The sequence below is a fragment of the Oryza brachyantha genome, chromosome 8 (assembly GCF_000231095.2).
Source record: "Oryza brachyantha chromosome 8, ObraRS2, whole genome shotgun sequence".
Taxonomy (NCBI): domain Eukaryota; kingdom Viridiplantae; phylum Streptophyta; class Magnoliopsida; order Poales; family Poaceae; genus Oryza; species Oryza brachyantha.
In genome coordinates, this window is record NC_023170.2 from 10,886,198 (window position 1) to 10,898,569 (window position 12,372).

Sequence of the window (12,372 nt, forward strand, 5' to 3'; positions counted from 1 at the left end):
AACGTTGGAACTATAAATTTGAGCTTATAGCAGAGCCAGACGATTAGAGTATATATTCATATTTGGTCACTGCTCCGTGGGTTCTAGTTTAAATCAACGATAACTCTGGTAGCGAGTCCTCACTTGGATAGTTCAGAATAGAGACATCAAGCTAGCACCATTCTGAATAACGTAGAGTCTGAGTCGCTCTATATCTTTTTCGTAGACATATTTCTCAAACGGCTAAAAGATATATTTAGGTCTTGTTTAGTTTCCAATTTTTTTTCTAAAAACATCACATCGAATTTTTGGACACCTAAATCAAGCGTTAAATATAGATGAACCAAAAAACTAATTGTACAGTTATGGAAGAAATCTTGAGACGAATCTTTTCAGCTTAATTAACCCATAATTAGCCATAAGTGCTACACTAATCAACATATGGTAATGACGGATTAATTAGGCTCAAAAGATTCGTCTCGCGGTTTCTATGCTAGTCATGAAATTCGTTTTTTTATTCGTATCCAAAAACCCCTTCCAACATCCGGTTAAACATTTGACGTGACACTCTACTAAAAATTTTCTCAATCTAAACACCACCTTAGTGTAAATACTCTTTAGACGTAAGTTATTTCCAAAATTCAAATAAATTCGTCCAACAAAGTAACGAGCTCCTCTACCGTTTATTCGTAAACATAAAATCAACTAATGATACGGTATTATATTGACCTTTCAGACGTGCCGCGTCAAAGCTCCACGTAGGCAGAGAAAGAAGCTCATTGGAGCGGGCCCGAGTGCACTCTCTCTCTCTCTCTCTACGCAACGTGCCCCGGGTGTGATGACGTCACATGCACACACGTTCTCGCAACGCGCAAAGAGCCATTGAAAATTCGTTTCAGCCCGTCAAACCCTCCACAACTATTTTATCATCATCTATCAAGGAAAAAAAATAATCTGATACCATTAGCTTTTTTTTATAAATATTTTACTATCCATTTTATTCAAATTTTTTATCGAATATGTAAAGTTATATATGCATAAAAGTATTTAACAATAAATGAAATGATATAAAAATAATTAATAATTATGTAATTTTTTAAATAAGATAAATAGTAAAACATGCATAAAAAATCAACAACGTTAAATATACATTTAGGGAAGGAGGGAGTATAAAAACTCTCACGCATCACCTTGATCAGTTAGTTACATTGTTAATTAATTCATTACTTAATAATCTAAAAAATAGTTAATTAATCAATCACTGCCATCAGCCATCGCTTTCACTTAACAATCATCATCATAATCATCATCATCATCTCTCTCTCTCTCATAAATGTCCTTATCTTTAGCCCCTTTTACATAGTACTTGTCTTACCAAGAAAAATTAGGGTTAAATGAGTACTTAATGTTTTTTTATTCCAAACATCGTGTTCCTCCATTTATGAAATGACAAGTGACATGATATTTAGCTTGATTCAGTTTAATTACTTAGTTGCACGTACGTACGTACGTATAGGTCCAAACTTGAGAGTTGAGTCAGATCCACTCAGCAGAGCAGGCATGAATACTGTTGTAGATCAGATCGAATTATGGTCAACTAAACGTTTTCTTTCAGGTACGCATGGACTTATTTTCTGTATTAGTTCTAGTTTCTTTAAGTATGCTAAAAAATTATAAATTGGATGTATCTTATCTAGTTAGATTCCTTATGGAACCTATCCAGCTAGGTTTAAATTAGGGGCTGCTACAATACAGTGTTGTGTATCGTTAAGACAATGGAATAAGTTATTGGCGTAGTAACATGATACTTCTTAGCTAACATGGTGTCTCACATGTATCGTGTATGAAACCTTAAATATACCAGGTATGTTATCACGTCCTGGTAATATGGTACCTCTCAAGTAATATGATAACTCACATGTACCATATGATACCTGAACGGTATCATGTCATATGTATCGTGTATGATACCTCAAGTTAGCATGTCCAAGTAACATGGTATCTCACATGTACCATGCATGTACCATGTATGATACCTGAACAGTATCATGTTTGGTAGTAGTGGTATTATAAACAGTACCATAAGGGTTCCATCATCACAGTGCACATCTGCTGCAACCGAGGCAGAGACCGTTTAGGCCGGAAGTCCCGCAGAAGCTTGGCACAGTATACTTCCTCCTGTCGTAGTCCATCTTCCTGTCCGAGTCCTTCGCCGTCGACCTCGCCTACCTCGTGAACCGCCTCACCTCGCTTGCCCGCAAGGGCGGCTACGGCGCCCCCGACCCTAGCCCTATCGAGGCGCTCTTCACCGACGGCCGATAACGTCATAGTCAGAATGCTGCTATGGTGTCGCAACGAGGTCGGACGTTGTTAACCGCCACAAGCATCCCGTCGCTGTCCAGTTGATCGGTAGCTCGTAATATATCATTTTTGTAAAAAAAAAAAATGTGACTATGGTCTCTTACAAAGGTATGATCTTGTTATCATGGGCTGACGGCATAAGGAAACACGTTACAGACACACGGCACGAGAGGAAACATGTTCATTTATTGCTTTATATTTATATCATTTGCATACCATGCACGGTATACTGTAGATTAGCATTTCCATTTAAATTCTGCATTTGGCATGGATGTTCATGACTATGGAAAACTGTTCTTTTAGTGAAAGATAATGTAGCCGTCGATAGGGAAGACATCCGTAGTGACTTCGATAATCTTAAGATATGTTGGCTCAGTCTTCAAATATGTCCATTGATGCATGGACAGAGCTAGCGTGGAGACGGCAGGAGCTCGAGCCCCCGCTACACCCGTTAAAGCCATTATTGGAGACCTTAATAATACCCACCTAAAATTTTATGGCAAAGACTAATGGGGAGTTAAAACTCTATCTAACTTGTTTGGTCCCCTCTAACCCCGTTGATTAGATTTGAATGAGCGCCGAGCTACCCGATGCCCGCTTGTTCCTTGAGTGGAGGGATCGGGGCAATTGACCCCTCCTAGGGCGTTTTGAATTAACTATGCGATTTTGAAGACAGTAAATAAAAGCTCGATGACAAAGAGAATTAGGAAATATTTTGCTATGATAAATCGCTCGTGGGTCGAAGGGTGGACTAAAAACACCTTATATGTATTAGCTTTGTTTCATATTATAAGATATTATATTACTTCTTAGATTCATATGAGTAATATCCAATATAGACGCATATAAAGTAAATTGGTTAATCTATAGATAAATCTATATAAATTCAAAACATTTTATTGTAATATAAAACAGAGGGAGAAATAGCTTAATTTAGGTTAAACCGTACTTATAAGATAATACATATATAAGATAATGTATCTCATATTTAGTGTTTTGTGGTAGCGGGTCTGAACCAGATCGCATCCAACGGCCTCCGCGTGATCCGATCGACGGAGATGAGCATCTAACTTATAAATTACTGTACCACAATAATAATACCGGAGAAACCAAACTGTTCATCCCCCTCCCCCTCTTTGCGACGACGTCATATCCCGTGGGCACGGTGACGTCAAGTGCATACGTGGTCGGCCGCTCTTTCTGACAGCGTTTCTTATCGCTTGTTTAGCACAAATTTTTTGGAGAAAGATTATGTCAAATGTTTGATCGGATATTAGAAGGGGTTTTCAGACACGAATAAGAAAACGAATTTTACGGTTAGCCTAGAAACCGTAAAACGAATCTTTTGAGCCTAATTAATCCGGTATTAGCACATGTTGATTACTGTAGCACTTATGGCTAATCATGAGCTAATTAGGCTTAAAAGATTCGTCTCAAGATTTCTTTCGTAACTGTGCAAGAATATCAGCAGCTACATATTGGATTGTAAGGTTAATTAGCACTATTTAACCTCAGAATCCAATATGTAGCTGCTGATATTCTTGCAGCAGTGACCCCAAAAATCCTCAAAATTAAGATGCTAATCAAACATAGCAGCACAACCTCTACACCCAAAAGAGACACTGCATGTGCTCATCAGATATCAAAAGCACATAATTCAAAAAAAAAACAGATGCATATCATATCAAGCTGGGTGTAGAGGAGACACAACCTAATTTGAACAAAACAACAACGAAAAAAATGGGTTCTAAACTAAGACCAACCTAACCTCTCTCAACAAATCAAACTGTAGAAGAGCCACGACACACACATAATCCCCAGCTTAACCCAATCACAACATCATTGGACTGGGACTATACTGTTTCTCTCAACTACCAATTAATCAATTGTGTGTGCCCAACAAGTTGACCCAAGAGATTAACTGTGCATCAACTTGACCAGAACATAAACAGAATAAAAATGGGGAGAAAAAAAGTTTATAAGGACAGTGAGGAAGAGTTGAATCAGTCAGCAGCTTTGGCAATTTGGACTTTCTAATCTCACTTGCATCTGTCTATGGTCCTCCTTAAGGTGGTAGTAGTGGCACAAGACCGTGGACTGGTCCAAGATTCTCATAGTTTTGGTGCTACCCTGATATTACTTCATTTCTTAGCGGGTCCGGTTTCTCGTGGTCATCGACGACGTGAAACCCGACCCGGTAAACTAATTCAAACGGTCAAACAACAGCAAGGACAGGAGGATCTCTCAAATGGAACATGATAGATACTGTTTGGGGATTCAGAGATTGTGTTTACTGTGCTACTCTTGTTTTTTGATGGATTGATAAAAGCACTTTTTTTTAGGACTTGGAAATTGGAAGCGTCGTTGTAGATCAGGTTTGTGGTGAGGTTGATAAAAGCTAAACTTTTGAGCACAACTTTTTGTTGAGAACAACCATGCAACCAACTGGACTGAATTTTAAATCATTGCATCCGTGTAGATGAATTAATCAACCAGCGTTGCAAAAAAAACAGGTAGTGTGTTCGATAAAAAATACCTGAAAGTTTCATGGAGCTAGAGTAGGCTCGATGGAACAATAATGCAGAGCATGGATGATTTTATGCCATTCTTAACTGGAATTATTTTATCTAGGTTTTTCGGAGGTAATAATCTAAACATGACTCAAGTACCAGGTTAATACATTAAAACGTCAACGTAATAAAAAATTACGGCCTCCCAAGCAACTGCCTCAACTATATGGCGGTACCAAAGCTACAGTTCGTTAGCAATGAGACGCAACATTTCGTTGCTTTCTTACTATACATAAAGCTGGAAATGGCAAAGCCCGCAATAGGAACAATACATTGAATGAGAAATTCATACAAAAATAAAACAATCGAGGGGTGGTTGTTTGCTTTTTTTTTTTCATAAAAAAGAGTCAAACGACATATGTACAAATAAAAAATAATTATAAATAAAACTTTTATATACGTATTCTAAACGATTTAAAAGCTAATGTTGTAAAATAATCTTCAATTAAAAAACACTAAAATTAACTTTAAATTTAAGGTTAAAAATTAAAATTTTGATATATAGGCATAAGTAAAAGTGAAAATACGAGAGTACGAAGAAGTATCCCGGAAGACAGGGCTTTCATGCTGGTACCTGTCGGGCTAAGCCCGGGCCCGACTCAGCCCAGCCCAGCCCCAACCCAAGCCAGATATCAGCACTGGGCACTTGGCAAATACCCTAAACCCGTTTTGATCCGACCCGACCCGACCCGAACGGGACGAGCCAATCAAATCGCAGTGTCAACTATCTCCATCAGTCAAACTAACTAATCCCCTTCTCTTCTCTTCTCTCCTCTTCACTTCACTGGAATTTCCATCTCTGCTTCCCTCCCTTCCTCCACGCGCTTCCTTCCCTTCCACCTCTATAAGAAGGTTCCTCCGCCTCCACCTCCACCTCCACCCATCCACCCACCCACCTCTCATCGATCTCCACTCTCCCTCTCCTTCCTCCTCCTCCTCCTCCTGCTCCTCCTCTCGCGACCACCTGACCGGTTCTTGGCCGCGAACTGCTGCCACGAGGTGAATCTTATGGAGGGCGTTGAGGTGGGCGTCACCGGCGGCGGCGGGAGTGTGCAGATGGTGGTGGCGGAGCTGGTGCGCGTGCAGGGGCTGCTGCGGCAGCTGGAGCTGCACCTGGGCGCGCCCTGCTCCGTCGAGCTCTGCCGCGGCCTCGCCGCGGAGATCATCGCGCTCACGGACAGGTCCATCGGCATCGTCACGTCCAGCTCTGGCGGTGGCGGCACCGCCGCGCATTTCGCGGACACGCCGCCGGCGCTGGCGTCGTGCACGCCGAGCCCGCTCAGCGACGTCTCCGACCACCAGCCGTTCAGGACCAACCCCAAGAAGAGGTGAGGCACCGGACGAGCTCTCTTTTCTCGGCGACCGGACCGACCGCGGCCAGGAACAGAGCATTCTTGAATTGGTTTGGCTGATCGGGTTGTTGGTTGGCAGGAAGACGACGGCGAGGTGGACGAGCCAGGTGAGGGTGAGCGCGGCCGGCGGCGCGGAGGGGCCGGCCGACGACGGCCACAGCTGGAGGAAGTACGGGCAGAAGGACATCCTCGGCGCCAAGCACCCGCGCGGCTACTACCGCTGCACCCACCGCAACACGCAGGGCTGCACCGCCACCAAGCAGGTGCAGCGCACCGACGACGACGCCTCCCTCTTCGACGTCGTCTACCACGGCGAGCACACCTGCCGCCCCGCCGCCGCCGCCGCCGCCAAGAGGCCGCACGCGCAGACCCTCCTCCAGAGCCTCAGCGCCACCCTCACGGTCAACACGGACACCAGCGGCCTTCTCTCTGCCGGCGCGGTCACGCCGCTGACGCCGGAGGACAGGCCAGCCGCCGCGCCGCCGCAGAGCGTGTCGCCGTCGCTGGCGTCGCCCGTGGCGTCGGACTCCTACGGCCTGGCCGCCGCGTACGGAGACTGGCCGCACTGCTGCGACGGCGACCTCCAGGAGGTCGTGTCGGCGCTCGCCACCGTGACGTCCGCGCCAGAGCACGCCACCATTGACGCCGACTTCATGAGCTACTGCTTCGACTTCAGCCACTCCTACGGCGGCATCGGCACGCCGGACCTCTTCCCATGATAAAGAAAGGCAGCATCAGATCAGAGCAGAGCCCCTGTCCATGTCCATCCATGGCAGGAGGGAAGAAGAGCAAAGATAGCTTCTTCTTCCTAAGATCAGTGCAGGTGTAAGCAGTAGCAGAGACAGCCCTAAAAATACCCTAGGATATCTGAACAGCATCATCTCTTGTTTGTTTCTATTCTTTCTTTTAGTTTCCTCTGTTTTTCCAACTCTCTGATGGAAGTTTGGATTTTGTTTTTTTTTCTTTCAAGCCAAAAAGAAGAAGAAAAAAAAAAGGAATTTTGTTACTACTATTACTGATGAATCCAAAGTGAGCCTTATTTGGAGAATGATTCCCCTTTTTTGGGACAAAGATTCAGTTTTTCTTGGAGAATTGTTCACTTTTTTTGTTATCCATCTTGGCAATTAGTGGATGGATGAGAGACAGGCTCACAGGCCAGACATAAAACTGTAGGAATAGCAATTCCCCACATGGGGTGAGTGACAAGTTGGAGCAAAATCCCAGTTTGAACAGGTGTATGCCACCCCAGCGAGATCACCTCGCTGTGGTGTTTATACTTTCAGACATCATCATCGAAACAAAGGGTATTCTGGAATTTTGAATCTCTGATGGAAAAGAACATATTCAGAAATAAATTCATAGGACAGCACTTGGCCAGAATGATGTCTGCAGAATAGGGCAGCTGAAAAATGAATTACATCTGAAAGCATAGGGCAGCCCAGATCACAATAGCTAAAAATGAATGATGTCATCTGTGTCCAACACCTGGGATTGCAAGACTGGAAGTTGAATAATCTACACTCTCGGAATTCGATTTCAATGAGAGAATCGTGGATGAATACAGAGTCTCTTCAATCATGAATCCTTCAACTGGCCGATGCAGAAATCTTCAATGATATCAAAGACTCTGGTGCCATGTTGAGGGCTGCAGGTTCAGAGGTATGACTGTCAATAAACAAAGGGACAAAAGCAGAAAGTAGCAGAAACATGAAAATATCAGTATAAAAATTATATGTATATGGTATTTACATACAGGAAGCATAATATATGATCGTATATCAGAGCAGAGCCCTGTCCATCCATGGCAGGAGGGAAGAAGAGCAAAGATAGCTTCTTCTTCCTAAGATCGGTGCAGGTGTAAGCAGTTGCAGTGACAGCCTTAAAAAAAACTTAGGATATCTGAACAGCATCATCTCTTGTTTGTTTCTATTCTTTCTTTAATTTCCTCTTTTTTCCAACTCTCTGATGGAAGTTTGGATTTTGCTTTTTTTTTTCCTTTCAAGCCAAAAAGAAGGGAAAAAAGGAATTGTTACTACTATTTCTGACGAATCCAAAGTGGGCTTTATTTGGAGAATGATTCCCCTTTTTTGGGACAGAGATTCAGTTTTTCTTGGAGAATTGTTCACCCTTTTGTTATCCATCTCGGCAATTAGTGGATGGATGAAGAGACAGGCCAGGCATGAAACTGTAGGAGTAGCAATTGATCACATGGGATGAGGTGAGTGACAAGTTGGAGAAAAATCCCAGTTTGAACAGGTGTATGCCAGCACAGCGAGATCACCTCGCTGTGGTGTTTATGCTTTCAGACATCATCATCAAAACAAAGGGTATTCTGGAATTTCGAATCTCTGATGGAAAAGAACATATTCAGAAATAAATTCATAGGACAGCTCTTGGCCAGAATGATGTCTACAGATAGGATAGCCAGCTGAAAAATGAAATTACATCTGAAAGCATAGGGCAGCCCAGATCACAATAGCTAAAAATGTTTTACGCTGTCATCTGTGTCCAACACCTGGGATTGCAAGACTAGAAGTTGAATAATCTACACTTCCGGAATTCAATTTCAATGAGAGAATCGTGGATGCAATACAGAGTCTCTTCAATCATGAATCCTTCAACTGGCCGATGCAGAAATCTTCAATAATATCAAAGACTCTGGTGCCATGTTGAGGGCTGCAGGTTCAGAGGTAAGAATTATATGTAGCAGAAACATGAAAATATCAGTATAAAAATCATATGTATATGGTATTTACATACAGAAAGCATAATATAAGAGGGGTGAGATATGTGGTTGATCGTATATCATGCCAAAACAATATTGTGTTTGGCTGTGTCCCCTGATCCTATGAATATGGATTCATAGGACAGGGGTGCAATTTATCTTCCTTATCTAAAAAATATGTTCTGAACCTTTGGGCATTTAAAAGGATGTAATGCAAACAACATGGAGCCACCTTCTGGTCTTGATTTAATTTACCGATGCATTTACCTTCATTAAGGTAATATTTACGGCAGGAAAGAAAGAGACATCTCTGTATAGTGTATACTTTCTAAAAAAATATATTTAGTGAAGTTAGAGGAAGGGAAAGGAAAAGAAGGAGAAGATACGTAAAACAAGGTGAGACATTAGCATATGATCAATTGATATTAGTTATTTCAAACTTGAAAAATAGATTAATTTGATTTTTTTTAAAAAAAAAGCAACTTTTGTATAGAAACTTTTTTTTGCAAAAAATACAACATTTAACCATTTAGCGATTTAGGAAATGTGCATGCAAGAACCGAGGCGGTTTTTCTCTCTTTTCCTCAGTCTCAATGGAGACTGAAGGATGAACCTCAAACAACCCAGCAATTTTTTTACATGTAACATGAGCAAATGTGACCAATAGCGATTCCTGGATATATAAGGATGTGACCATTACTGTTGTAGGAGAAAAATTCTGAAATTATGATTGTTGTTATTATTCCATCATACTTACTCAATTTTGAGTTAGAAAGATTTAGGGAGTGTTTGGTTTCTCACCAGACTTTGCCGCATCTAACTTTTGGCAACTTTGACGAACTTGACGGTTGTTTGGTTGTAGCCACAGTTGTGGCAAGATTCATTTCCAGCAAACTAGATCCCACATGTGAATGACTCGGAAAAGTGTGGCAAGATTCCCTTAGGCTTACCATGGTGTGGCTAAGGATTTGATAAACTCAAATTTAGAGTCTTAGACAAGTGTGGCATTTTTTGTTGGTTCAGGGTGGCTGGTAACCAAACAGGCCATTAACACCATAAGATCCCTGGGAAGGATGCAACTGAAGTCCTATATGAATCCCCTCACTTAGAGGACACATGCCATGTGAAAATTATGAATTTCATACATGAATTAATTGATGGTCCTCAATGGGCATGCTACAAAGTATAGTGGAGAAGATATAGAGTTACCAACCCAAAAAAGCCTTTTGTCGAATCACCACCAGCATTGTTTAGAATGGCATCTCCCCCTGGATGTTCCTCCACATAAGAGGTGACATCATAAACCTGGGTAACAACCAATTTATAATAAGACCGCAAAACTCGATATTTGTGATTTCTGTCTACAGGCAATTGTAAAAAGGAAGAAACGAAACGGCCACTGCATTTCTACGACCTTATCCTTAATGATAACCCAGCAATCCGTCCTTGTGTTGTGTGCTGATATCTCTTCTTTTGTATAGCTCCTAGATGCCTGGATGCAGAAAGATAGCGTGCACAAAAATGATGAGCATCAAAAATCATACAATAGTTCATTAAATCATTGCATATTCAATTTTTGTAACATACTAGAAATCTTATCGTATTGTGTATTTTTTTCAGATTAAAAGACTTTCCGTTCTCTTTTATTTAAAATAAACCAAACGGGCATTTTAATCATCTAATGATTGTATGAAAGATGAAAAATTTACCATCGCACTGGCATTTGAGTTGGCCTCCTTCGCTTCACCTGCGATGAAGAAATCAGTCTGAGGTGAATACTGCTTTCCCAAAAAGTGGATCCACAATCGAACATGAAACAGCATCCAACCTTTGTTACGGGATCTTGGGACTATCACAAATAGAGCTCCAAGAACCAGAAGCATGACGAGCGAGACAATGGCGATAACTTCCATACTGGATTCCTGGTGCCCCTGCTAGGGTTGATGACGCAGATTTCAGAAGAGACAGATTTGCGTGGATACAGAGGAGACAGATCATGCTCACCGGTGAGGATGAAGGACGACAGAGCTCCCAGCTCGCCGGAGATCAGCGCAGGCGGCGGGAGAGCCCGTCCTGCGCCGCCGCAAGGAGAGCGCGGAAGGGGGGAGGAGCTCGCCGGCCGGCTGCCCCTGCCGCGTACGGGACGGGAGAGACACGACGGAGAAAAATACTGTAGCACCACTCTAGCCGTGTGAGGAGATTGATCTGGCTAGGCTGGTGGCATTTTGGTCTTTTCAGATTGATTAGACCGGTCTCGGGTTCCATGGCGTATCAATGCTTACATCTAGGGAGTGTTTGTACCAGAGGCTAAAGATTAGTCTTTAGCCATATTGGATCATATCGGATGTTTGGATAATTATTAAAAATAGTAAACATAGTTTATTAATATAACTTATCTTTAATCTTGGGCTAATTCGCGAGACGAATCTAATGAGCCTAATTAATCCTTGATTAGCCTATGTGATGCTACAGTAAATATTTTGCTAATTATGGATTAATTAGGCTCAAAAAATTCGTCCCGCAGATTAGCTCTCATTTATGAAATTAGTTTTTTTATTAGTCTATATTTAATACTTCAAATTAGTTTCAAACATCCGGTGTTGACATGGGCTAATAAATTGTATCAATGTTTAGTTCTAAAAATTTTTGCAAGTAAGATCACACATTTGAAATATTGATTCAGTCTAATTACAAAATAAATTTTAGATTTCGCATATAAACCGCAAAACAAATCTTTTAAGTCTAATTAATCCGCTATTAGCATATGTTAGTTACTGTAGCACCTATGGCTAATCACGTACTAATTAGGCTCAAAACATTTGTCTCGCAATTTCCTCCATAACTGTGTAATTAGTTTTAGTGTTCATATATATTTAATACTTTATTTAGGTGTCCAAGGATTCGATGTGATATTTTTAAAAAAAAATTTTAGGAACTAAACAGGACCTAAATATGATAAAAACAATAATGCAACGTACCTCCGTCCCATAATAACGTTATTTTTTGATTTTTGTGTCGAATGCTTTCACCATTAGTATTATTTGAAAATTTTGTTAAAAAACTAAAAAATAGTCACGTATAAAGTACTATTTATATTTTTATCATCTACTACCTCCGTTTCATAATATGATATTTGACTTTTTTCATCTTATTCAAAAAATTATAAAAATATCATTTATTTTTCTTATGGCTTACTTTATCATCGGAAGAACTTTAAGCACGATTTATTATTTTTTATATTTGTAATAAATTTTTGAATAAGACGAATAGTCAAATGTTGTAATTATCTTACATTATTAAACAGAGTTAGTAGTAACAATAAAACTATTAATCGTAAAAAAATTTCAAATAAGACGAAGGGTCAAGACAATCTTAAAACCTTATT

General features: G+C 41.0%; 2 protein-coding genes across 4 annotated transcripts; one reads left to right on the plus strand and one right to left on the minus strand.

Annotated features, from left to right (window-relative positions):
• The first annotated feature begins 5,803 nt into the window (after nucleotides 1-5,803).
• LOC102705938 (transcription factor WRKY19-like) lies at nucleotides 5,804-7,908 on the plus strand. Its single transcript, XM_040526946.1, has 2 exons — nucleotides 5,804-6,238; nucleotides 6,342-7,908. The coding sequence occupies exons 1-2, from the start codon at nucleotides 5,919-5,921 to the stop codon at nucleotides 6,979-6,981; spliced, it is 960 nt and encodes a 319-aa protein (XP_040382880.1). The 5' UTR covers nucleotides 5,804-5,918; the 3' UTR covers nucleotides 6,982-7,908.
• On the minus strand, nucleotides 7,827-11,184 carry LOC102717455 (cytochrome B5-like protein). 3 transcript variants are annotated; one of them, XM_015840689.2, is made up of 6 exons: nucleotides 10,992-11,184; nucleotides 10,816-10,918; nucleotides 10,697-10,734; nucleotides 10,402-10,479; nucleotides 10,201-10,292; nucleotides 7,827-7,907 (listed from the first exon to the last, which is right to left on the minus strand). In XM_015840689.2, exons 2-6 carry the CDS (start codon nucleotides 10,898-10,900, stop codon nucleotides 7,838-7,840), a joined length of 363 nt encoding a protein of 120 aa, XP_015696175.1. In that variant the 5' UTR covers nucleotides 10,901-10,918; nucleotides 10,992-11,184; the 3' UTR covers nucleotides 7,827-7,837. The 3 variants fall into 3 exon arrangements, with proteins under 3 accessions (XP_015696175.1, XP_006659361.1, XP_006659362.1); XM_006659298.3 differs by lacking the exon at nucleotides 7,827-7,907 and adding an exon at nucleotides 8,605-8,938 and having other exon boundaries at nucleotides 10,992-11,179; XM_006659299.3 differs by lacking the exon at nucleotides 7,827-7,907 and adding an exon at nucleotides 8,605-8,938 and having other exon boundaries at nucleotides 10,816-10,921; nucleotides 10,992-11,179.
• Between the last annotated feature and the right edge of the window lie 1,188 nt (nucleotides 11,185-12,372).

Bases quoted from the DNA above. Each gene is read 5' to 3' on its own strand.
- LOC102717455 (XM_015840689.2), bottom strand. From the start codon at position 10,900: ATGGAAGTTATCGCCATTGTCTCGCTCGTCATGCTTCTGGTTCTTGGA. The intron at 10,735-10,815 runs GTTGGATGCTGT...TCTTCATCGCAG, and splicing joins CCCAAGATCCCGTAACAAAG to GTGAAGCGAAGGAGGCCAAC. The intron at 10,480-10,696 runs GTAAATTTTTCA...TTCTGCATCCAG, and splicing joins ACTCAAATGCCAGTGCGATG to GCATCTAGGAGCTATACAAA.
- LOC102705938 (XM_040526946.1), top strand. From the start codon at position 5,919: ATGGAGGGCGTTGAGGTGGGCGTCACCGGCGGCGGCGGGAGTGTGCAG. The intron at 6,239-6,341 runs GTGAGGCACCGG...GTTGGTTGGCAG, and splicing joins AGGACCAACCCCAAGAAGAG to GAAGACGACGGCGAGGTGGA.